This window comes from Phyllostomus discolor, chromosome 5 (assembly GCF_004126475.2).
Source record: "Phyllostomus discolor isolate MPI-MPIP mPhyDis1 chromosome 5, mPhyDis1.pri.v3, whole genome shotgun sequence".
NCBI classification, from domain to species: domain Eukaryota; kingdom Metazoa; phylum Chordata; class Mammalia; order Chiroptera; family Phyllostomidae; genus Phyllostomus; species Phyllostomus discolor.
The window spans coordinates 161696966-161723137 of record NC_040907.2 but is presented as its reverse complement, the minus strand read 5'-3'; the positions used below and the strand labels follow the sequence as shown (position 1 = coordinate 161723137).

Sequence of the window (26172 nt, the reverse complement as noted above, 5' to 3'; positions counted from 1 at the left end):
AAGCGCCATCCATCTCCCCGTGGGCTGGACTTTCTCTCTGCTGGGAAGGGGTGGTTGCTGTGGAACTTAACCCGGGGCTGCTGCTAATAGTGTGCATGATGTTTTCTTTGAGTCAATTCCAAGAAGTGACTATGAGAAAGAAGGGCCTGGGACAATGGGAAACCTTGGGACTGAGAGCTCTTTTCAGAGTTGGCGATGGGAAAACCAAGGGGATCAATCAGTAGGCAGGCAGGAGGCGGCTGCTCCCCACCCCAGCCCTGCTCCCGCTCAGACAGCTCCAGGAGGAGCCACGGGGGAGGAGCTGAGCCTTTGCTCAGCAGTCCCTTGGTGCCTCCCGGGGTCAGCAGCAGTCCTGACCCCCTCCTGCTCTCTTTGGGGCACATTTTAATTGTCTTGTGGGATGATGCTCAGGGTGAGTCTGCCGGATAGGGTGGAGGGAGGGGGGCCCTCCACTACATCAGCCAGAAACGGTGCACACCATTAAATCACAGAATGCGTGTCCTCTACTCCTCAGGTTTTGCGGGTTCGTGAAGCAGTGCTGTGTGTCCCTGGTGCGTCGCCATCTCTCCTTTGAGTGTCTGCTTGCCACACTGCCGTCCCCACCCCTCATCTAATTAGCTGCCTGACTCAGGGCAACGAGGCACCACTCTCGAGGAACTCAAAGCCCAGGGGAAGAGACGGGTAATTAAATAAGCCACTTAGTGTAGCGTTACAGCGTGGAGAGGGCCACCACGGAGCAGAGGCTTCTTCTCAGGGCAAACGCTGTCCCCCCTGTTCCAGCCCCTCACCCCTCCCGGTCCTTGCCCTGGAATACCTTCTGGGTCCCGAACCCAGTTCTTCTCCAGGATGCTCCCGTGGCTACTCCCAGTGCCTGCCTTCCAGACATCAGACGGGTGCTGGTCTAGGATATTTTTCCTTCCAGCCTAGGGCGATGGGAGAACTAAGGACAAAGTAGCAAAGTCTTGAATGCAGCTATCCGCATTCAATTGGAAGAACTTCCCTTTGTCCTGAGAGTCTCTCCTTCCTGCTGCTTGCAACATTCAAACATTCTTTCTTTGATCAAATGATGGTGTTTTTGGGTGGGCAGTGAACGTGTAGTTTGATTTTAATAATTACGGCTGGGCAGAACCGAAAAGCTCGCATCCCGTCGTGTACTGCCCCGTGAGAGCTCCGAGTAGGGGAAGCATTGTTCAACAAGCGGCTTGTCACCGAGGTTAACACCCGTGTCCAAACCCAGGCACGGGAGCCCCGGGGTGTCTCTCTGAGTGTCTGATTTCAGGTCTGTGGCAGAGACTGGCAGAGCTGATACATTCAAGTTCTACTCACTTCCCCAAGACACTAAGCTGTGTGTGGCCGCCAAATCCTTAAAGAGACACTCCTCTTTTCTTGGCGCCCCAGGCTCCTGTATGTTTAATGCCTCGAGTATCTGATTTCTGGGCCAAACTCATGAAAATCTAAAGGGGAATTATCCGTCTCAGAAAGCAGTTGCAATGGAAATAAAAAACCCTTAGGACCCAGTGTTATCAGGATGTTTAATTTTTCATTGAAATTTCAAGATAAAAGTCAATCTTCAGAGTTGTGTTAATCCAGATCTCCTGCTTCCATGTAGGTGCGGCTTGGAGGCCGCTGGAAAAGATGCCCAGGGTAGCCTTTTGGGGTCCCCTCCATCTACCAGCTTAAGTGAAGGGATCTGGGGATCAAATGAGCTGCTATAACTCAATGATGTCTGCTATTGCATCTCCTTATCCTGTCATTTTGGATATGGTACAGGGCACTGGAGTTCCCCCAGGAGCTTAATGGACTCTTCCTCCCCGCCCAAAATCACCCATCAGGCAGGCCAAGTCCCAATAACACCACAAGTGGGAAAGTCCAAATGCTTGGGCTGCAGGGGAGTGTCTCTGTGTTAAAAGTTGTTTAAAATAAGCGAGTCGTGCCGGGCTTAGCTGTGTAGCAGTGACGGGTACGCTTTACCCATTTTGCAGTATTGGCTTTGCCCTGTGACGGTGATGCCACGCAGACTCTCGTGTTCGAATTGAGTGCTTCTTGAGGTCAAGGGTACATCCTCCTCGTCTCCTTCTGCCTGTCTCCTCTCTGGGACCCAACACAGCTCTTGGCACACAGGAAACCAACAGGTCATTGATGACAACAATCGTGCAGGTGACTCCTATGCTGTGGAGAGACTCACTTGCTAGCCATTTCTACCTTGACTTTGACTTAATGTGACCACATAATCACTAATATTTTTAACTTGCCTGTTTAATTAGTAAAAGGAAATTCTTTCTTCAGTTTGATGATTGGGACCGTTAGTTTGCAGCCCTAAGAATAGGAAGGTGTTAGGTGAAGCTGGTGAGCAGCAAAGGCCTCTGGGTGAGCACTCCGTTCCAGAGCCTGGTCTCCTCGGGTTCCGGAGCCTCCCCTGCCTGCTCAGTGAAAAGATGACCCAGACTGAGGGCCACTTGAATTTGCCTCATGATGTGCGGTTTACCTGGGCTGTTAAGCCAACACGTCATTTCCCATTGAAACCATCTCCCCTGTGGCAGGTGACCCTCTGGCGAGTCAGCAGCTTGAGGTCTGGCAAGAACACTGTAGAAGGTGTCAGGGGACACTTCCCATCGTGACTTTGCCATCAGCGAGTAGCATGGACCTGGACAACTCTGTCTCTCTGAGTCATGGTTGCCTGCTTCGTTTGTAAGGCATGTTCAATTGTATCAGAATTTCTTAACCTCAGCAATCTTATTGAGATCAGGGGTCAAATCAGTTTTGTGTCCGTGAAGCTGTCCTGTGCCTTGTAAGATGTTTAGCAGCATCTTGGCCTCTACTTTCTAGATGCCAGTGGTACCCCTCCCTTCTATTGTGACAACTAAAAATATCTCCAGACATACTCAGATGTCCGCTGGGGGGCAAAATCGCTTCTAGTTGAGAACCGCTGGATCAGATGATATCAACTCCACTTTGATAAACAACATTACTAGTTGTTAATTCATCCTGTTTTATTGAACTTCTACTCTGTGCTAGGCACTGTATTAGGTTTAGCAGTCTAAATATTATTTTTTTACAAATATTCAATTGAGAAAATGCCATTTAAATCCTGGAAATATGAATTAGACTTAGGCTGATGTCTACACAGACATTGAAATAGAGTGAAAACAAAGAGGGGGAGAGAGAGAGAGAGAGAGAGAGAGGGAGGGAGAGAAAGAGAGAGAATATGAATCCCTGGTTAGGTTCTTATTGGCTTCATCTGTAAAATGTCAACATTACCTATTGCTCGCAGGACCTAATGCTTGGTGTACATAAAATCACCTAGATCATAGCAGACATTCAAAAATTAAACTAATTTCCCTCTCCCACACCCCGAGCGAATCAGATCTGTGCAAGACATCAACCTTATCAGCCTCGCTCTGCTGTCTGTAGGAATCTACCCTTATCCCACCACAGGTCTCCAGGCCTCTCTGATCAGGCCAGTGCTGATTTGCCTTCTGGAAAATCTTGGTTTGTTTGAGGAGAGCCCCCAGCTCCTTTGAATCTTCAGATTGTTGATTTGGTCCAACCTTAAAGGGATTGCCTCTCCCTAGCAAAGAAAAAAGGTTCTCCAATAATCAGAGATTTCAGACACCATGGTTTAATGTTTGCTGAAGCACAAGAATGACATCGAGGGAAAATCAAGGATGAGGGGACTCCTGCTTTGTGAGTTATCAGCACTGCTTGCTCCTCTGGAGCCCCCTGATTTCGCCATGGGTTTGAGTGTCTCTCTTGGGTTCGCAAGGGCAAAGGCCATGCGTTGGACATCCGTGGCAACTCCTGCACCGTCTCCTGCAGGAAAACATCTTGGTGTTTCATAGCCTGACATGGTGAGTGGCATCATGGAGTTCAGGGGAAGGGAGTTCGAATCTGCAGTTTTTTTCTTGGGTCAGATGTTGACCAGGGGCTACAGGGCACACAAAGACAGTGTAGTTCTTAAAAAGAAAAGAAAAGGAGGAAGGAAGGGAGGAAGGAAGGAAGGGAGGAAGGAAGGAAGGAAGGAAGGAAAAAGAAAAGGTTCAAGCTCAAATCCCAGCTCTGCCACTTACTCTCTGACCTTGGGAACACCATAGCACCTTCCTGAACCTCAGCTCACATGTGTGTGAAGCGTGCAATCACAAGTGTCCCTCCTCATCGGGAGGTTGTGAGAATTAAGTACTAGGGCGGATTTAAAGCATGTGGCACAATCCTCGTCAATGCTAAATGCTCGGTAGAAAGCCACTTTTATTAATAACATAAATCATCTTAAATAGTACCTCTGAACAATAACAAATATAATAAATATTAAACAGGCAACAAAAAGATGAAAAAAGATGAACATCTGGGTGGATGAGAAGGTAGGAGACAGACTCATTCTGTTGCTAACAAGAAAACAGGCCCTTAAAGGGGAAGCCTGGGCCAGGGGTGCCCAGGACATCACTGTGGGGTAACGGCAGGGCTGGGATAGACCTAGTGTCTCTAGGGTCCCTGGTAGGTGCTGGGTGTTCTGTGCTGGGGCTGTTTTACTGTGTTAAAAAAAAAAAACATTCAGCAATACTTGTTAAAGATGGTCAGGCAGACTTTATTCAGGACCAGCGTGATAGGGTAGGGGCCACTGCCATGGGATTTCACAGTGCAGGAGAGAGGTTGGGCTCAAGTCCAAGTATGACATGAACAAGTGGGATTATAGCCAAGGAGCAGGGTGGAGGCGGTCAGTGGATGGAGAATTACTAAGAAGTAACATTACCGATAAGGGGACTCTGGCTGAACTGACCTAACAGGACAGTTTGCTGAAGATGGGCTAGGGGATCAGACATCACCTGGGGGGATGACAGAGGAGAGGTCAGAGCTCTGGCTACGCTAAAACTGGACTTTTACACATGCATGACCCAAGCACTTAGATGGGCCAAGGAAAAGGTTCAGAAGCCTGAAGGAAGTTTAATCTTTGTCATTTGCTCAAACATGTAAGGCCCATGTTTAGAAAATTGCATAGAAATCGAGGAAAATGTGCCTGTTGGTTTGAGAACCATATGTCGTTTCTTCCTTCTTCAGGGAACAAGAGAAGTGAGTATTTTGTCTCCTGTCTTTGTAATGAGCCAGGAGAGAAAAACAGAGCACTGAGAGGAGGCCTCGCCCTCCCCCACCCGCCCCGCTCTGGCCCGCACCAGCCTGTCACCCACACACAGCTCAGCACTGCAGACACCATTGCCTTTGCCCCTTGCTCCCCACCTTCCGAAATTCAGCCTTTGCCTCCCACCCCAAGCCCAAGAGACCGAGAGTTGGCCTTTTGCTTTAGTTCTCATATTCAGTGTCGCAAGCCACCGCTCTGAATGACTCAACAACTGAACCCAAGAGTGGTCGGTCACCTTCCCAAGGAGGCTGCAGAGCTTTCTCCGACCTGTGAGTCACATCTTACCTTTCACCTCTTGCCAATACCTCTTACGTTTGCTGGGGAAGGAAAGACCACTGTTCAGGCTCAACGTTTGAGAGAAGGAGAGTTTCAACCGCCAGTGACTCGGTGCACTTTGTCCTTCAGTAGTGAACATCTGGGGCTGCTTGGGGTGGAGGGTGGTGTGGGCCTGCTTGAGTGGTGGCATGGGAAATCACGTGATTACAATAGGAATGGAAACTTGGTTAAGATGGAACACCTTATTTAAATTAAACTCTACTATAGTCTTAAGGGATGGTTATAATTCAGTCGAGAAGCTGAATCAATAGAGTCATAAATCCTACCAGGACCTTATTGCTGATTTTGCCTTTTTTAGCTTAGTTTTATCCACCTGCTATTGTTCTTATTTCAAGAGGGCTCACCAAGCACCAAGCACACATGTTAATGCTTTTCTTTTACTCCTCTTCCTCCCTTTTCTCTTTGAAAACCCCTTTAGCACAGCATACAGAATATATATCTGCGAATTATGGCCCCTGGGCCAATGCCTGCTTACCATATTTTGTAAATAAAGTTTTATTAACACACAGCCACATGCAATTTATTTATGTATTGTCTATGGTGGCTTTCATAGCACAACAGAACTGAGTGGTTGCTACGTGTAGAACCATATGGCCTGCAAAGACTTACATATTTACCATCTGGTTCTTTCTAGAAAAAGTGTGCTGCCTCCTGATTTAGAGCATGAGCATCGAAGTCAAACATACCCGGGTTCGAATCAGGTCCTGGTTACTTGCTAGCTTGCAACATGTTAGCTTTAACATTGGAAAAACGGCATGACCCCTCAGCAACCTAATCTGTACCAAGAGAATAACAGATAAACACTTACTTCGGAGGGTCACTGTGAGAATTCAGTGAGATAGCTATAAAAACCTGCAGCCCTGTGCTGGGCACTGAGCAAGTGCTTGATAAATAGCAGCTATTATGATGATCATTCATTCTTGCATCCAACAAATGCATACAGGGAGCTTTCTTTGTGCTGAGCCTGGGGCCTGCATCAGTGATTGAGACACAGAAGGTGCCCGCTCGCATGGGGCCCACACTCTCATGGAGGATATTCACAATGTGGAGAAATAAATCAACAGTTATTTTCCCAGGGTGATAAGTGCCATCAATGAAACAGAGACATATGCAAGACAGTGACATGTTTCAGAAAGGACAGGAAGCTTTCTAACTGAGGAGAGGCCGGAATATAAGAACGGGTCAGCCATCACGTATGTAGAGGGGGAATGTCCCTGGCAGAGGGGACAATACATACACCAGGGATGAACTTGGGATTGTCTGAGAACAGAGAGATGCCTTGGAGATGGAGGCAGAGTGAGGCGGGGAAGAAGGGAGAGGGCGAGGGGGCAGAGCTCAGTGCGGGTGAGAGGAGGTCACCGCTGCAGCGCCTGAGAAGGCGTTTGACTCTTACAGGCAGGGGCGCAATCGGAGGCCATCACGGGGAGGCAATGTAGCCGGGTCCTTGGACTGATTCGGGGACATTTATTGGAAATCTATTATTCTTCCCCTTTGGGCTCTGGCACTGGTGACTGTCAGAAACAGGTGATGAGTGGGGGCCTGGTGAGCTCCAGTTGGATGACAGACAGCTCTTGGTGGCGGGAAGCCCACGACTCCGCCCAGCTGGTCACAGCCGCCTGCCTCACTTGGGCCTTTCTCCTTACAGTACCCCTGACTCACCCAAAAGATCTGGCTGATGTCATTACGCCTCTGAAATCATTCCTTATCAGGAGCCTTTAATGCTTCTCCAGGTGGAGCACTTAAGGTGAAAATCAGTTAATGTAACCTTAAAACCCCCTAAGAAATTTCCAGCAACATAAGACCACCAGATAATCATTTTGTCCCTAGGGTCACTCAGAATTCACAGCTCAGTTCCCATAATTAACATTTCTTTTGTGTCTGAATCCTCCACCAGGCGTGAAGAGCCCCACTGATAATATTTTCCCTGTTTGAGGTTTAAAAGAAAGTGCTAGATACAATCGGTTACTCAAACTGCCTCCAGAGTGGCTATAATAACCGCCATACAGGACTCCCAGTTTCAAAGCACGGCTGCATACTTGGCTCTCTCAAAGGTAAAAGTACACCGTTTGTTTCCCCACCTTTATCCATTCTGAGTGATGACTCCTCCTCTCACTCTTCTCTTCGTTTCCCTCCTCCTTTATCATCATCGGAACCCTTTCTTGGAAAGTACTTCGCTGGCTCAGAGAAGTTAATACTTCCTTCACGCTGTGCGAATACGTGTTTCATCTTGCTTTAGACTTTGTGAAAAGAACCAGATTCAATTTGGCGACCTTCCAGATCATGCTCTCCAACTACGATTCTTAATCTGGGGCCCATGAAGGACCTCAGAGGGGCATTATGAACCCTCGTAAATTGAATGCAAACGTTTATATGCACATCCCCCCCTCCACCCCCAATAGGGGAGAATCTAGATCATTTGATTCCTTGAATCCAAAAAGTTAGGAGCTCCTGCTTCAAAGATTTTACTGACTTAATCAAAGTACAGATGTTCCTCGAAAAACAATGGGGTTACATTCTGATAAACCTATGGTAAGTCAAAATTGTATCTAATACACCGAACCTGCTGAGCTTCATAGTTTAGCCCAGCGGATGTTAAACCTGTTCCGAATACGATATCCATAAACCTGCTGGCAACACAGCATGCTGTGCGGTATTGGTTGTTTACCCACGTGATCTCCTGATTAGGAGCTGCGGCTTCCTGCCACTGCTCAGCATCGTGGGAGAGCATCATGTCACATGTTGCTAGCCAAAGCAATATTGCTATATTGCTAGCACGGTTTCAGCTGAGTGCATATTGCTCTCACAGCACGGTCAAGTCAAAAAATTGTTGAGTTGAATCATCGGAAGTCTGGGACCATCTGTAGAGTTACCAGAAGAAAACCATATGCAAATGTGTAACCCGAGAAGGAAACCACGTTGGGGTTGGAGCTGGGGAAGCCCGTGGTTCTAAAATAACACATTGATTAATTATGGTCTGTGAAGGCAAGGGGGATCGATGCCTGGACCAATTAAGCCTTCCTTTTTGAGGTCGGGACATATTTGTGGACGATAGCCGCAAACATTGTATGGTGCCTACTGTGCATCGGGTACTGATTGTCCGTCGCCTTACATGTTTTAGCTCGCAGTCCTCACAGCAGCCCTACAAAGCAGGGATTATTATTAGCCTTGTTTTACAGATGAAGAAAAGGAGGCACAGAAAGATGAAAACCGTAGATTAAGTTTACAGGCAATATTTCATAGTTCTGGATGGTATAGTTTGTCAAGCTGTAATTAAGGGTTCAGAATAATTATCATTTTGGATGTGTCTGTACAGCACCCATAATTACGGCATGGTGGCCTAATTAATAACAGGATTCCTATGTGTGCCACCTCTGGTTTTGTAAACAGAAGCAGATTGCAGGCCACACTGAGAGGAGGCTATTCTGCTTAATTACAGTTTGGCTGAGTCACTGTGGTTTATGAAACGGGGTTACTGACCAAGTAGAAAATTTTACTATTTTAACTATTATCACCATTAAAACATTTACATGGTACACAAGGCATGCTATAACCCTGTAGGCTTCAACTGAACCTTATCTCTGGGGAGTTAAAATTCATTCTTTCCAGGATTTCATCAATTCATGGGACCTTTGATATAATTGATCTTCTACCTAGATTATATTTATTCAATCGTTAATGAGTAGTTGACCTAGAAATCTAGACAGACTATCTTCTAAAAACATAGTTTATAAATAACCTAGAGTAACACCAACATTGTGGATATGCAGGTTTATTGTAATCCCATCTATACGTATAGTGGTGACTTGGAATTCTACAATTCGTGTACATGTGTCAAATTTGCATGTGTGTTCCAGTGACTTATGTTGGATAATGCAGGAACCCTGGACCAGAACTGAGAGCCTCTGGAAAAAGTAACTAAAATAACTGGACAACTGGGGCAGATGTTTTTCCAACTAAGCAGGAAAGGATGTGCAACAAGAATGAGTGAAGCCCTGGCTGGTGTGGCTCAGTGGATTGGGCACCAGCCTGCGAACCAAAGGGTCTTCAGTTCGATTTCCAGTTGGGGAACAGGCCTGGATTGCAGGCCAGGTCCCCAGTAGGGGGCGCACAGGAGGCAACCACACATTCATATTTCTCTCCCTCTCTTTCTCCCTCCCTTACCCTCTGTCTACAAATAAAATAAGTAAAATCTTCCAAAAAAAAAATGAGCACAGTATAAGTCACCCTGGATGAGAGGTCAGGCTCCACTGACCACCCAGTCAGTTCTATAGCGAAGTAGGGGTAGATCAGGGGATTGTACTTTGTGACCCTACATTTTGAAGAGTCTATTGTTCAATATCTTGCTTTCATGTCCGAGGTCATCCTTGCAACAAATGTAAAGTGTTCTGTGGAACAATATGGTGATGATTATCAGAAAATATTTGCTTAAAGACACAGTCCATTGGCTTATGCTTACTGAGGTTTGCTTTGTACCAGGTAATTTAGACAACTGGAACCTGGGTGGATGATATTCTTTACTTTCGAAACCTTTTCTTTGGGGAAATCTGTTAAGTTATAGCTAAAGACAGTTGTAAGGGGTATGTTTAGAACTTCTAAGACAATAAATTTTCCAAAAGAAAATTTTGGAGCCTGTATGTCCCTGATATGCTAATTTTTTTTTTTTTTTTTTTTTTAAAGTACTCTGCCTGCCTGGCAGAGCTCAGTGGATTGAGTGCGGGCTGCGAACCAAAGTGTTGCAGGTTTGATTCCCAGTCAGGGCACATGCCTGGGTTGCAGGCCACAGCCCCCAGCAACTGCACATGGATGTTTTTCTCTCTCTCACTTTCTCCCTCCCTTCTCTCTCTAAAAATAAATAAAATCTTAAAAAAAAAGTATTCTAAAAATAGTCTTAGTTGAACTTAGATTGATCTTCCTCCCAACCAGACTTAGTTAGTAAGGTTCCAGCTTCCTTCAGACTCATTGGAAAAAGAACGGCCTACGTACAAAGTAGTTCTGCTTCTCCTTGTCCTTTCCATGTAATCATTTTTGTTGACAAAGGCCAATCCTGAGGGAGGGAAAATACAGTGAGTCCGTCTTCAGCCGTGTCTAGCTTTCCCCTGCAAATCCCTTCCTTCACATTCACTGGGCAGGTGTGCTTTGGCCTCCCAGCCTCTGCTCTGCCTTGGGCTCAATAGCAGCTTTCAGTTCCAAGCTGGGCCACAAGACATAATCATGTCTTGTATTTAGACATCTAACAAATAGATCTTGAATGTGTGGCTTGAATGTGCGGCTGGATCTTGAATGTGTGGCTGGATCTTGAATGAATAGGATCTTGAATGTGTGGCCCCTGTGTGGCTGGTCACCACCGGAGACCCGGGCCCCAGTCCTCCTTGGCAGTTATTTCGGTTGCCCCTCTGCTCTGGCCCAGGGAGTGGCCGGGGTGGGGGAAGGAAGTCTACTTTCTACTTCTCTGTCACGCTTGCACACAAGGTTCCCTAAGACCTACAGAGTCCTGAGCCCCCCAAACTCTGTGTTTCATGTGTTCTACTTCGAAGGCTTCTATTCCTAGAGCCAACCTTGTCCAGGACTATTTAATAGCCATTTACACACTCCTTTGTTGCATTGTTACCTAATCATGTCTTGTATTTAGACATCCGACAAATAGATCTTGAATGTCTGTTTTGAGCAAAGCGCTGCACATGTTAGAATACAGAGGAAGGAATAAGAAAAGTCAAGAGTGATACTTAAGAGAGAGAGGTAGATATTAGGTGATGATTCTATAGTTAAGTATTCAGTTATAATTGTTGTCACAATTGACCCCCCAAGTTCCCATGGGGGGTAAAACATAAGACAGGGGGGTCTGACTTAGTCTGAGGGTCAATAAAGGTTTTTATGAGGAGGTGAGATTTAATTACGAAGCATGACCTGGAGAGAAAGCAGGGGGCTCTGTGGGAGACCGCCACTGGCAGAAGAAGCACTTTGTGTCAGGGAAGCCCAGAATCCGTCTTTCTTTTCTTTTTTTTTTTTTTTAAAGATTTTATTTATTTACTTTTAGAGAGAGAGGAAGGAAGGGAGAAAGAGAGGGAGAGAAACATCAGTGTGTGGTTGCCTCTTGTGTGCCCCCTGCTGGGGGCCTGGCCTGCAACCCAGGCATGTGCCCTGACTGGGAATCGAACCGGCAACCCTTTGGTTCACAGGCCCGTGCTGAATCCACTCAGCCACACCAGCCAGGGCCCAAAATCCGTCTTTCCTGAACTGAAAGAATGCCAGGGTGGCCAAAGTCAGAGAAATAAAGGGCGAGTGGGAGGGGATGAGGGTGGTGAAGTTAGCAGGAGTGGCCAGGCATTCAAAGCCGTGTTGAAGACTTGAGTCTTTGTCCTAAAAGCTTAAGGAATGATTGACAGGATTTTAGCCAGTTGGCGTGGGGTCAGGCAGGGATAGGGGCATGTTCGACACTGTCAGTGTTGCATTTTCAAGTCTTCATTCTGGCCAAGGTGTGGGCTATTGGGGAGCGCGGTGAGACGGAAGCAGACACAAGGATTCCAGGTGCTAAGTTGCTATGCCTCCCAGGTAAGATGGTAATGACCTGGACTAGGACAGTGCAAATAAAGAGGGAGATGAAAAGAATGATGGGTTTCAAGCTAATAAGGTAAAATTGTTAGAAGTGTGTGTTGGATTGGATTAAGAAGAAGTTAAGAAAAACTCCTAGGTTCTTGATCTGCTAAGGAGAAAGTATGGAGTAAAAACAAAAGAGGGTCTTGAACCAGCAAAAGAGGTCAAGAAAAACCTTCCAGGTAAATGGAGAGAAACCCAGGAGGGCATGGGGTTGTGAAAGCTGAGAAAAGGCCTCGCTTCTTAACCCCTAGAGCCTGAACTTGCCCCACGAGCCATCGGTACCCACAAGTCTGACATCAGGTTACACAACAGTTGAAAGGTTCTGGGAAAGACCTGCCCGAACCGTGGACTAGATTGTACACGTTCACATGCAGTCTAGTCCACGTTAGGCCCCCGCTTCCAGAAGATGAGATGCTTTGCTCCCAGCCAGCCTCTCAGCTCCACAAAGCACACTGGACAATACCTCCCCAGAACCACCAGTGACTTTCAGGGAAGTGGTCTTAAGCAGTATTCAGGAATGAAAGTTTTTCCTAAAAGACAAGTTGTCTTCAGACATACAATTCTGGGCATGACAAAGACACATTTTTATGATGCTCTGTAGGGTAGTCTGGCCTGTTAGAAGTAACTAAATCGCTTCATTCCGGATTGGGGCCTTAGCTTTACCCAACCCAACGAGAAGGTCCACTGAGGTTGTTCTGAGAGTCATGGGGGTTGTTCATAAACGTGTAGTTATCTTGTTTGGGGTACTTGGAGGGATTGCACTTCTTCACCCACTTGGTTTAGGTAATGAAATGGGCGTAGAAGTGATGCATGGGTTCATAGCCGGTGCGTGGTTCACTGTTCTCCCTGTTCCCAGGCTCAGCAATCACGGGAGCGGGGGGCATGAGGGAGACCCCTCAGCGACCTGAATGAACAGAGCCCCTAAATAACCTGCAGCTGATTTGCACCACAGAGAGAAACAAACTTTGTGTCTTAAGACAATGTGACATTTGTTACTGTGTCATAACTTAGCCCCCACTGACTGACACAGAAATACTCTTCCCAGAACAAAGTAACTTTAAGGGCTCACGTGATTTCCAAAGATTTTAGAACAAGTTCTATACCAGGATTCCATCTCAAAGGCATAAGATCTCTCTTTTTGTCCTCGGAGCCTCTGCAAGAAGGGATGAACAACAATTCTAACAGCTACTGCTTAGTAAACCTTACCGTGTGGCAGGCACTGTGCGAATTACTTTTTATACGTTATTCTATTTTACTTCAAAATAATGCAATAAGTAAGTGGACGTTGGCTTTTCTACTTTAAAAATGAGAGAATTAGACCTTAGAGAGGTTAAATAACTGGCCCAGGGTCACATAGCTGGAATGTGAGAGAGTCAAGGTCGGAATGCAGGGCAGAGCCCTCAGACATTCTTCTAAAAAGACTCAGGGCGAGCTACTGATGTCCCGACGAGCGACTCAGTTTGTAAGCCGACCCTCTGTGAGTACTTTATGGAGTGGGGTTAACATTAAGAAATGCTTTCCAACCCAGGATCTGGAGGCCCAGTCCTAACTACTAGGCTCTCACTTACGCTGCCTGAAAATATACTATTTACGTGTTTGGACTCCAGAGTCAGCCAGAGGTGAACTCACACTGGAGTTCTGCCTCTTCTTTACCACCCCCTCTCCCTGCACCTCAATTTCCCCATAGGAAAAGTGGGAGTGGTAATAGTTCCCAGCTCTGGGAGCTGTGAAAGGATGGGCCCCTCTTTTGCCTGCGGACCCTCAGACCCACTCCCCATCCTTCTCTACCCTACTCTGTGCTTGAGGGATGGGGAGGCTTAACCCATTCTTCAGGCTGCCTTGCTGTTGGCTCCAGCCAATCAAATCAGAGGGGCTGGCAGCTCACAGAGGGGCAGAAAGAGGGAAAGGCCTGGGAGGGTATCTTCTTATTTCTCACGTGACATCTCCAGCCATGACAGACAGTTCTGTGGACTCGGCGCCTTCTAGGCAGCCCCTGTGTCCTTAGTCCCAGCTGTCACCTACAGGGCTCTGGCCTCTGGCTCTGTGAACAACCTGGATAGCCACTCTGGCCCTGCTGGAGGGTCGTGACCCCACTACTCCAGGGAGGGCAGTAATCTTCTGCTGTTGCTGATCTCCGGGCTGCCTCACCCTTCCCTTTCACTCTTTCTGCTCTCCCAAGACCTTTCTAAGTAGGTCTCATTTACTCACTTTACTTATTAAGTCTGGCGTGGGCTGTCAGGCGTGGGCTACATTTTCCAGATTGTACCAGGGCTAGTACAGAGGGTTGCTGGACATAATGCCTATGAAGTACTTAGGACAATGCTTGGCATATAGTAAGTGCTTAGTGAATGGCAGCTTATGAAACGGCTTGCTTACCTCTTCCCTACATTCTGTGCTGCCAGTTTGTCTCGGACAGGTGCCTGCCTACCTCCATCGTAGCTCTTGGGTCACTGCCCATCCCTCCTCCTAGTCCCTAGGCCTGACCTTCTGTTTAGGTTCACCCTTCTCTAATATTTGCAGGGGAAAGGGCGTGTGAATTCCTTCACTACATTTATGACACATGTCACAATTTTATTTTATTTTATTTTATTTTATTTTATTTTATTTTATAAGACGTGTTACCCTTGCCTGAGAACATTTTTTTTCATTGTTTTTAGAGAGAGAGAGGATGGAAGAGAGGAAGGGAGAGAGGGAAACATCTGTGTGAGAGAAAAGCATCAATTGGTTGCCTCCTGTATGTGCCTGGACCAGGGCCTGAACCCACAACCTAGGCATATGCCCTGGCCTGGAGTCAAACCTACCACCTTTCGGTTGTGGGATGATGCTCCAACCAACTGAGCCACACCAGCCAGGGCCGCAGTTTTACTTTCAATTTTCCAAACTTCTTACTGTGGCTTCTGCCCTGCCTGGCCCGTCTGGCTTCCCAACCCGTCTCTCTGCCACCTGCCCCTTGTGCCCCTGCCACTTCAGCCCACAGTGCTCCGTCCTCTCTTTCCCTCAGCCGCTGCCCTCCCTCAGGCTTTGGCAGGGATCATCTCCTTATTTTGGAAAGCTCTCCTCTGGCTTCTTCCAGGCTGTCCACACCCCGGCCTCCACGTAGCTGCTTCCTCCTTAGTGAGGCCCTGCCTGGCCCTTATCCAATGCCGGTCCCCTCTGTTATTCTCTGTGACAGGTGATGTTTGGATTGTCCCTGAACTTCTACATTTCGCTGTGATTTCATTTGTTTACTTGTCTGGTACTTTCTGCCTCTTGTCTCCCCCCCAACATGCCGTAGGCCACTGGGTGATTCATTCCACAAAGGCAGGCTCTCGGTGTGATGGCTTCATCTGGGCACGCTTAGTGCCTGACAGGGTGCTTGGCACAGAGCCGGCTGTCAGTCGGTGTGTCATGAATGAATGGGTGTTCAAACCATCTGTCTCCAAGCTGCTCATGTCAAGGAACCCTGGAAGTCCAAGGGTCGTCATTTTTGGGGTTCCCCTTGCCTCCCTTTCTCTGGCACCGTGTCATGCAGGAAGCCCGGAAACAGAGGCTCCAGCTTGGTTCGGAGTGGTCTCCCTCGTCCCCGCTCCTGGCCCAGGCCCTGTGTGGCGCGCGAAGCGCCATTCCCTCCACCACGTGATCAGCCAGTGAGACCTTTGCTGAAGGTTCCCCAGACTCCAGGTTCTTCACCGTCCTTCACCCTCCTTCTGAGACTTGCCACCCCCAAGGCCCCGCCGTGGAGGACTTCCAGACAGGGACCATGACCAGAACTTCGGCCCCCTGCCCCTTCGCAGTGCCTGGGCCACTCCGGCCTCTATGGCCTTCTCCAACACTCCAGCTCGATTCCGCACAAAGACAACAGGGGCCCGTGTAGCCTCTGCCTTCTTGGCAACCATCCCCAGCCAACAATTTCTCTCTCTCTCTCTCTCTCTCTCCCCCTCCCTCTTTTTTTTTTTTTTTTTGACTTTTAGTAACAAAAAAAAAGACTGTTAATTGAAATTACCCAACATGCCTTAAGGGCTCAGGGAACCTCAGAACTTAAGCCACAGAACCTGGCTACATTTCTAGGAGAAGGAAAAAAAACCCCACAAAACCTTTCACTTCTTAAGAATAGACTAAAAATGGTTAAAAAAAAAAAAAGAAAAGAAGATGGACTTTAATTTCCCTGCTCTACTAGCCAGCAGATCCAGTGCTCAGACCCCCTTCCAGCACTGGTGTGTTCCCCGAGGCCCAGCTCAGGCCGGGCGTCTGGAGGCCCCCCAGCAGGGCTGTGCTTGGGGACCCCTACCTGGTTCCTGCTGGCCTTCCTCCACAGAGCCGGGGGCGGGGCCTGGGGTGGGGGCTGGGGTGGGGTTGAGCCTCGACTTGTAGCCCATCCCGATGGACTTGCCAAGACAGTTCCCCCTGGAAGTCTGACTGCGTGCTGCTTGGCTGATTTGAAATGTCTAGCTTATTCTACTTGGTAAGGCCGCTTTCAGTCCAGCTGAAGTCCTTGTTCTGCCGCGAATGTGGTGGAAGCAAGCCAGCCAGATTCCATTTTCTTCTGGCCTAAGGCTCTTGCAAAACAGCAGGCTCTCAAGTCACTTCCACTGCCATCCACTGGCAGGACACTCGGGCAGGGACTGTCCCTTCACCCTCTCTGTTTGCCTACACATGTTCACGTTAGTCCAGAGGCCAGAACGGTGCCCAGGATTACACGCGAGTCGGGAGTGTGTTTTCCTGGGAGCAGCACCAAACAAGACCGCAGTGGCTTAAACACAGATGCGCAATGAAATCTAGAGTCATGTGCTTGGAGGGGTTGGGTTTGGGAATTAGGTAAGTTACAGCGCAAATAGGTAAAAGAAAAAAAAAAAAAGAAGAAGGAGCAGTGCCAAATGTGTCTGTCTCCGTTTACCAGGAAAGAAAGACTTCCAGAAGTCCTCCCGTCTGACATTCTCTTAGGTCCCATCGCCCAGAACCGGGTCATAGTGACCATCTTGGATACAAGGGCCGTTAGACTGTTAGAGCACAAAATGATTATAATTGCCTTAGATATTCAATTCATTTTTTTTTTCTCAGGGCCGGGTGAAAGGTCACCTAAACAAAACTAGGATTCCGATAGCCGGGAAGTGGGAGGGAATGACATTGGACAGACAGGTCTCAGCGCCATCCCCAAATTGACTAAGTGAATTCTAGAAACCACGGGCAAAGAACTTGATGCTGATTTTTGCAACTCTTTGGAGACAATTATTAAACAAGAGTTGTGGAAGTCTCCTTGACTGTCAGCTCTAACAGAGAAGGTACCACGCCATCTCCTTCGTTGCTCTATTTACAACAGGGTGGCCGGCACACAGTGGGTCCTCTATGTGTATTTATTGAATAAATGAATGAACAAAGGAATCTGGAGGAAAGAAGATGATGAGAAGAGCATGGATTCAATACAAATAAGTCAGGCCAAACTTACTTTATTCCATTTAAGAGTCTTTGATAGCATGATTGCCGTCTTTGAGATGACGGCATGTCATGGGATTTCAGCAAGTCAGTTCCTAACGTTCCTCATAATATTCTCAGAAAGAAATCCTCTATACACAGGCCGAACTGTAGCAACTTGGATAAATGGATCCAGGTACGTTTTGACCAATGAATCTGGGTCAGTTGAAGGGAAGCCTGTTCACACAGGTTAGTAAAAAGGCAGCATCAGTTCTTAGCAGAAAATAGGTTAATATGTGAAATAATATAATGAGAGACAGACTTGGCTCCAATTCTTTTTTTGTAATTTATCATTTTAATAATAACTTTTTAATGTCGAAGGGTTTCTGAAACATGAGACAGGAATTAATTTCCAGCAAGCTTCCTCGAGTTATTTACATTTTTCTTTCTGTTTGGTGGGGGCTTTCCATGTAAGGGTAGGGGTCAGTGGAAGTCTTTTCCATGTTCATGACATTCAGGAGGTATGATCCAGTGGGCACGTTGTACCTTTGGGAGAAGTAGGAGTGACTGAAGGTTTTCCCACCTTCTTCACATTGATATGGTTTCTCTGCAGTCTGCACCCTTCACTTTGTGATTTTGAAACATTTTGTTACAAGTGAAGGCTTTCCTCCAGCATGAATTCTGTGTAGGCTTTTCTGCATTGTCTGCATCTGCAAGTGTTCTCACCCGTGCGAGTTGTTTCATGGTTGTGATGTGAACTGTGGTAAATGAAAGTTTCCCCTCATCCCTCACACTGATACAGTGTATTTCAGGTGTGCATTTCCATGCGTCTTTGAATGCTTCTGCAAGAAAGGAAGGCTTTACCCCAATGCTCACATGCATAGGGTTTCTCTCCACGACTTGGAGCACCTGAATGCTTTCCCACACTTTTTACATCTGCAGGGTTTGCATTTACATTGTGCATTTGTAACACACCAGAACGTCTGAAGGTTTTCCCACATTCCTTGAAGTCTTCCACCTCTCTGCAGTGGGAGTCTTTCAGGTTTTGGAAGATGACTGGGAACACTAAATGCTTTACTACGTTTTTTGTTTTTTCACATTCATAGAGTTTTCCTTCTATAAATTTCTCACTAAGTATTGCTTTAGCTATAGCCCTCAATTGATGACGTGTTGGGTTTTCAATGTCATTCTGTTCAAAATAATTTCTAATTTCTATTGTTATTTCTTTTAAACCATGTTATTTTTAGAAGCATGTTTCCAAATGTATGGGTTTTTTTTTTTTTTTTTTCTGGATACCTATAAGCTATTGATTTCCAGTGTCTATTGTGGTTAGGATATGTTTTTTTTTTTGTATGATTTGAATTCTTCTAAATCTACTGAGACTTGTTTTATGGCTCACAACATAGTGCATCGTGGGAAATGTTCTCGGTGCACTTGGAAAGAAAGAGACTCTCCTACTGTTGAGTGCAATGTACAGTCATAGTGTCTGGTGCAGTGTTCTTAATGTCAATCAGGCCAAATCGGGTGATAGCATTGCACAAGCCATGCACATCTTTTCTGATTTGCTGCCTCCTTGCTCTGTCAGGTACTGAGAGAGGGGTATTAAAATTGCTGTTTATAATCATTAATTTTTTTCTATTTCTCCTTGCAATTCTGCCAGTTTTTCATCCATATGTAATGGAAGCTCTTTATTAGATGCATTTTTAAAATTTAGTGGGGTAACACTGGTTAATAAAATTATACAGGTTTCAGGGGCACAACTGTACAACAGAGCATCTGTGCACTGAATTGTGTGTTCAGCACCCCAAAGTAGTTTCCGTCCATCACCACTTAGCACCCCACACCCTCCTCCCTCTCCTCGGCCCCCTCCTCCTGGTGATCATCACACTGTGGTCCGTGCCCATGAGTTTTTTTTTCTTTTAGATGAATAAATGTTCAGAATTGGTTTTCCTCCTATGGACAGACTCCTTTGTCCTCATGGAACGATCGTCTTTATTTCCGGTAACATTCTTTCCACCAAAATCACTTTGTCTGACATTAACATAACCAACTGTGTTTCTTTTGATTGTCATTAGCATGGTACATTGCTTTTCAGTCTTTGACTTTTATTTGATGTGATCACCGGCGACAGTGACCAAAGAATGCTACGGATGGCTCGTCAACACACGAGAAAAACATACACAGAGACAACCAGGTTCTGTGGGGAAGTAGGAACGGAATGGCCACTCTCTCTGGTGGGGAGAGCGTGCCTGTTCCCCCTCCAGAGAGGCTTTTTATTGGTTTTGTTTGCATAAGAATTCAGGTAAAGCTCATTACTCATTGCTAGGAAGTAAGGATCAAACAATAGGTAACAAGGAAGTCTGAGGGCCTATTTTGAGTCAGGGTCAAAGAGCTGAAAAACTTTGAGGAACAAACTTACTTCTTCCTTGGACCCTTATCATTCAACTGAGAGCATTCCAAACAAAGCAGGTTTCACAGGATTTTACAAATTCTTTCTTAGGCCTGATCACCGGGCAACCCGCCCTTTTCAGCACAGAGGTGCACCACCCTCTGTCATTGTTTCAGGCTTAGGTGGAGCAAGGGAACTAAGGCAACCAAGAAATAAGGAGATTTTCTCGCAGACAATGAGGACTCAGGCTTTGTCAAAGCGGAGGGGCGAGGGTCCATCACCCCCTTTTGCTGTAGCCCCCAAAATCCTTTCTTGGGGGCCTCCCACGTGACCGTGCCTGTCTTAGGTGATTCCCCCCTTGCGGAATCTTACCCATCATTGGCTAACTGACCAAGCACTGGGGTTCAGTTATGAATGAAGCAGCAGAAGCAGCGCTCTTGCCAGGGAGATAAGCTTTTGTCTCCTTGCTGGCTTATGGTCCAAGGCCACTCCCTCAGCCTTAGCCTTGGCGGGGGTTACAGCTTCTGATACCAGGCAGGGCGGTCCCCAACATTTATTTGCCTTTATTTTAAAGTGATTTTTTTTTTAATACTCAGCAGTTGTTTTTTGCTTTTTTTCCTAAAGTCTGACAATCTGCCTTTCAGTTGGAGGTAAGTATTACTTACATGTTTGGTTTTAAATCTAACATCTTGCTGTGTTTCTCTGTATCCCATCCATTCCTTCTTTACCCTCATTTACTGATTTCTTTTAAACTCATGCGAGTTTTCTTTTAATGATTCTACTTTACTCTCTTCATTGATGGATCAGCTATAGGAGTTAGAGTATCCATGTTATCGCAATTTACCTTCAAATATATTGGACCACTTAAGGCTTAGTATGAGAATGTTACAACAGAATACTTGCCCCTTTCTGAGTGTTGTGCTGTTGTCATATGTTTTACTTCGACATATGTTACAAGCTGCCCAACATACTGTTGATTTTTGCATTAGGCAATTATCTTTGAACAGAATCTTGTTAAAGGAGAAAACCTTTTATTTACCTACATATGATTTCTTGAGATCTTAATTCTTTTGTGCAGGCCCAGCTTTCTGTTTGATTGTATTTTCTTTCTACCTGAAGGATTTTAACATTTCTCATACTGAATGTCTGCTGGTGAGATATATATATATATATTCTTTCCGATTTTGTATGTCACAACATGTCTTTATAGACTGACCTTTTTTATCAGTACTTTAAAGATGCTGCTTCACCGTCTGCTTGTTTGCAGATTTCTGATGAGAAGTCCAGTGTCATTTTTACCTTTGTTCTTTTGCACGGCAATGCCTCTTTGCTCCTCTATGACTGCTTAACAATTTTTCACTTTTCCACTGGTTTTAAGGAATGCAATCGAGATGTTTCTTGGTGTAGTTTCCTTCATGTTTCCACTTAGAGTTTGTTGAGCTTCTTGGATTTGTGAGTTTACAGTTTTCATTGAAATTTGGAAAGTTTTCAGCCATTATTTCTACAAATATTTTCTGTCCTCCCTGACCTCTCCTATCATATTTCTCCTTTACTTTAGGGAATCCAATTGCTTGTTTATTAAGCTCACTGATACTCTGTTTATTTTTATCTCCATTCTTTTTTTCTCCCTGATAGACAAGTGCCCTGCGCTGCCGCCTGCTATATTTATTTTGCCTGGTGTGTTTTAGGAGGAGAGTAAACTCAGTCCTGGTTGCTCCATCCTGGCTGGCTGGACTAGATCATTTTAGGTTATTGTGGTTCTGTTGATAAGAAAGTTTGCCAAGGGTGTCACTTGTTTCCAAAACAACTCCATTAAGCAACCTGGAGATGTGCAATCCACATCTCCTATAAGTACAATATACTCTTGTGCAATGGGTGTTACGAGTCCCACAAATGAACTTCACGTAAAACAATCTCCTTTTCCCGCGCGGTTTACCTTTTAATTCCTATAATGTTTTATCTGCTTCATTTTGCCTTACTTTCTGTTGAGCAGTGACTCAAATCCTGAGGCTTTTTTTTTGTTTTTGTTTTCTCCCCTCTCCCTTCTTTTTTTCTTTTCCTTTTTTGGTCAGGTACCAGTGATCTGTACATAAAATTTTATGATGTTTTGGCATTAGAATTTATCTGATTCTGGTTAGCAGAGTCCTTGAGTACTTAGGTGTGTGCTTGGAGCTAAGGAGCATGGAGGTTGATAAAAACAGGGCCTTAAACTTCAAGATATAAATGTGTATGTGTGTGTGTGTGTGTGTGTGTGTCTCCATGATTGTTTTCAAAGGGGCACACCTGCATTTTGGGATCAATTTAAAATGGAAGTAGAAAGTTCAAGAGAAGGAATTCCTGTTTTTCTTCTTGTTCCCCAGCTCCAACAAGTGTGTACTGAGTGCTTAATGCTACAAAGCACTACAGTCTTACCTAAGAGACTGAGGCAAGTCCCTGACAGTGATGAGGAGTTCATTATCTTGTGGCAGAATGACACAATGGATAGAGACCCAAGGTGTGGCACCACAGTAAATCTGTGCGGCTTCCCAGGAGAGGATCATTAGTGAGGGCTGGGGAGATTAAGAAAGGCTTGGAGACCTAGTTCCAGAAGGAACAAAAGAAGGCAGGGAAAAGTGTTGGCATGAGCACAGTTAGGAGTAGGACTGTTGCTGTGGTGCCTGAGGACAGTCAGAGAGGTTGGAGCAAGGGGCTCCTGCGGGAGAATAGTGGGGAAAGTGGAAGCCTGCCTGTGATTGCCTTCTGTGCCAGGCCCAGGCACGTGGGCTGTCGGAAAGCTCTGGATGGTTTTTGATGGGCGGGCATGACCCAAAGGCGTGTTCTGAAGAGACGCTTAGGGTTAATGTGTGCCAGGGAGTTGAGGACTGGTGGCAGAGGTGTGAAGGTAGGGACTATTTCTTAATCATCTTTGTATTCTCAACTGCTAGTTCAAATGTAATGATTGCGGCTTGAGTGCATGCAAGCGGTAATCGATTTCTTCCTAATTTACTGATGCTCTGGGTAAGCAGTGGCCTTGTCTACAGCAGGAAAAATATTGTGAAAGAACCATTCTGTCCCCAGCGTTACTTTGAAGGGTTGAAGGTAGGCGAATTTGGGTCAGATCTTTCACGACTTACTTGCTTTATTTTTTTTTTTCATTCCTCATTTTCTTCCTTTAAGGAAAACACACTCAGCCACTGTTACAGAAATTACACAACAGGGCCATCCCCAGTCCCCACCTACCCCATCCCTAATAAATTCTACAGTCTTACAAAGCTCTTAACAAGGCGGAACACACATGTGCACAGAAATTCACGGCGCTTGGATATACAAGCTCCCAGCTGAGCAGTTTGCACAATGCAAACTTAGGCACACACGCTCACGTGAGTCAGCGCCGAGGCAGAATAGCCACTCCTTTGGGCACGCACACACCCTGCTGAGCCACCGAGGCGCACACTCCTGTGCACCCACTCTCCCCCGAGACCCGCACGCCGTGTGCGAGGCCCCGGGCCACCCCAGCCCAACGGCCTCGCGGCTGGCCCGTCATTCCCGGGCGCCCGTTGCGTCACCGGAGCGCGACACTGCAGCGAGCCCCGGCGGAGACTTGAAGGGCCGGCAGCTGCAGCCCGTGAAGCCGGCGGAGCTGCGAGCGCCTGCGGCCAGGGCGGCGGCGGGCTGCGGGGGGCTGCAGGGGCCGGGAGCGCCGGGACAGGTGCGTGTCGCCTCTGCGCCGGAGCCCCTGTGACTCCTGCAAGTTGCCGGACGGTCTGTGTCCCCCGACCTCTCCTCCGAGTTCGGGGGTCCCCCTGGGAAATGGGTTCCGGCTAGTGCCGGAGTGGGGGGTCGGGACTGTGCTTTTCCGGGGGATCAGGTTGGGGCCGGGCTTCTTCTGTGGACTCGGTGCCCTGCGCGCTCGGACGGGACGCGGGGCGCTGGCTCCGGCGTTGCGGCGGCAGGGATGCTCCGGGACGGCCGGTGCTGGGACTTTGCGCGGACAGGCGCTCGCTGAGAGTTAGACGCAGTGCGAGGCTCTTTATAGGTATTTTCCAGTCCTCCCAGCATCCCAGGAGGAAAGAGCTATCATATTATGCACATTTTCCAGATGGGGAAACCAGGGCATCGGAGTTAACCGGTGTGTCTGAAGCCCCGCTTGTGGTAAGACGGGGATTTGAACTTGGGGACGTTTGACTTCAGAGTTGCCCTCCTGCCTCTGTGTGTTCCAGAGCCCACAGTTGGCTCCCCTCAGTCCGTAGTCTGGCACCTGCGATTTTCTTTTCCTTTTTTTTTTTTTTTTTTTAAACTTCTCGACCTTGGATAAACGCTGGAGGGAGGGAGGGAGGAGCGAAGCGTGGATTTTCCATTGGCACCAGACGCTTTCTCTTCCCCTCCTCTGGTCGCTGGGGCCAGCGCATCTTCAGTTTCTCTGGCAGCACCGGGCTCCCCCTGTTGTGGCTCCGTGAAACCGAGAGCCGAGTTGTACTTTATACAACAGAAGAGCTTTCATGCCACGTGCATCGCCTTACTATCCTCTTCCTCCCGCCTGTCGTGTTCGATTGTGAACTTACGTCAAAAGTCAAGGACGCATATGGTAGTTATGCCAGGACACGTTGTTGCAGCAAACCCATGTGGCGATTGAGAAGGAGTCAGTATGACCTCGAAGGAACACTGTTAAGCTGGGATTGACCTTTTAGAGTTTCAAAGGAATGCCAGGTGAAAAATAGCCAAAAGCCGTCTTAAAAATAATTCTAAACTTATTGATAGAAGTTTTTATGTTTTAGGTTCATATCTGAAAGTTTCATGAACTTTCTTTAGCTGTTCATTGTTCGTGAACATTTTCCTGTAGGGTAGGCAAAGACTTGTTGAAAAGGGTGAAAACTTATCAAACAGATATTTCATAAAGGGTGGTTTTGTTTTAGGGCTTTGCAGATGCCCTAAAAGTGCAAATATCACGTTTAAGGCATCACAAGAAAATTGAGAGCTTAATTCCACTTAAGTGGGAAACTAGCGGTGCCCTCATCACCTGTACCCTCTTTGCATTATTGTATAGTATGTCCGACCTAAAATTCCCAGCGCAGAACTTAAAAAGTTATCTAATTATGTGTGTACCTAATGACTTATATTTAATTAAATAAACACATGCCTTCATTTCTTCCAGAAATTATTCAGTTAACACAAACGAAGTCATTTTTTGTCATGTACCTGAAATAAGCTATTATTTACTCTTACAAATTCATAGCTGTTTTGTTTAGGAAATCTAAAGGTACAAAGATTGATTATTTTGAAATCAACTCTGCCTAACTGAATTCATAATAAACACATCAAAGTCCATTTTTACACTTTGACTGGACCTGGTGGAAGTCGGTCAGTAGTTCATCTGACACCCTCTTACGGAGCAAAATCATGTGGAAGTCAGAATTTTGAGTTCTGGTATTTACCCTCTGGAGTCCTCAGTAACTTAAATGGTATATGTATTTTTTACAGCACATGGTTTAGGAGTCACACTTTATGTCATGGATGAATCCGCACTGACCCTTGGCACGATAGATGTTTCTTATCTGCCAAATTCAGCAGAATGCAGTGTTGGCCAATGTAAACATGCAAGTGAGGAGTGGGTAAGTTTCCGATTAAAATGTGGATTAAAGTGGTCAGCCTAAAGACGTTCATTGCAATATTGTTTTTTTCTCCTAGATTTAATTTCTTTTTTAAATTTTTAAAAATTTTTTTAAAATTTTAATTATTGTTCAAGTACAATTTTTTTATGAAGGTGGAAATGCTGGAGCCGACTGTATATCGTAACTGGGAGGAAAAACTGAGTAAGAAATTTAACTACAGACATATTAAAAAACAAAATACTTTTGAATAGAAAAAAACCTACTAATATTTGTTTAGGGTGGTGTCATTATAAAGGTATTTTAAAAATGTTTCTGCATCTATTTTCCATACTTATATCTAATGAGTATAATTTTTTAATGAAAATGAAGTTTACTTAAAAAAATTAAAAATAGGAAATAAATTTTAGCATGAACCCAATCCAAAGGGCAAATGTTATCTCATGTTATTTTCTCTAGTTAACATAATGTGGCATGTTTAAAATATTTCTTGAACACTATCTGCTTTATATAAAAAATGATTTTTTTTTTTGCTTATTTTTGAGACTGCAGTATCAGTAGAATTTGAGCAACTGAGGAACTCAAAGTTAGGAAAAAAATGTTTAGAATGGAAGAGCAGAGTTTGGCCCTAATTGTACAATACAGCTATAATTTCAATTTCAGCCTTTACACTTTCTTGTTAGGATAAAGGAATGTTCTGTAAGTGTATCTTGTTTTTCATTTCAAGCAAAATAGTTTAAGCTGTATTGTAA

At 45.9% G+C, this 26172-nt stretch overlaps 1 protein-coding gene across 3 annotated transcripts in view; it reads left to right on the top strand.

The window, feature by feature from the left end:
- Positions 1 to 26172, top strand: part of GPAM (glycerol-3-phosphate acyltransferase, mitochondrial) — a 62232-nt gene that overhangs the window by 5096 nt on the left and 30964 nt on the right. Inside the window, exons 1-2 of one of the 3 annotated variants that reach the window (XM_028513856.2) lie at positions 23120 to 23523; positions 25293 to 25423. In XM_028513856.2, the coding sequence (XP_028369657.1) occupies positions 25322 to 25423 (102 nt within the window). In that variant the 5' untranslated portion in view covers positions 23120 to 23523; positions 25293 to 25321. Of the gene's footprint in view, positions 1 to 23119; positions 23524 to 23856; positions 23882 to 25292; positions 25424 to 26172 lie in introns of those variants that run through there. The other 2 variants (XM_036027288.1, XM_028513855.2) reach the window with 2 other exon arrangements.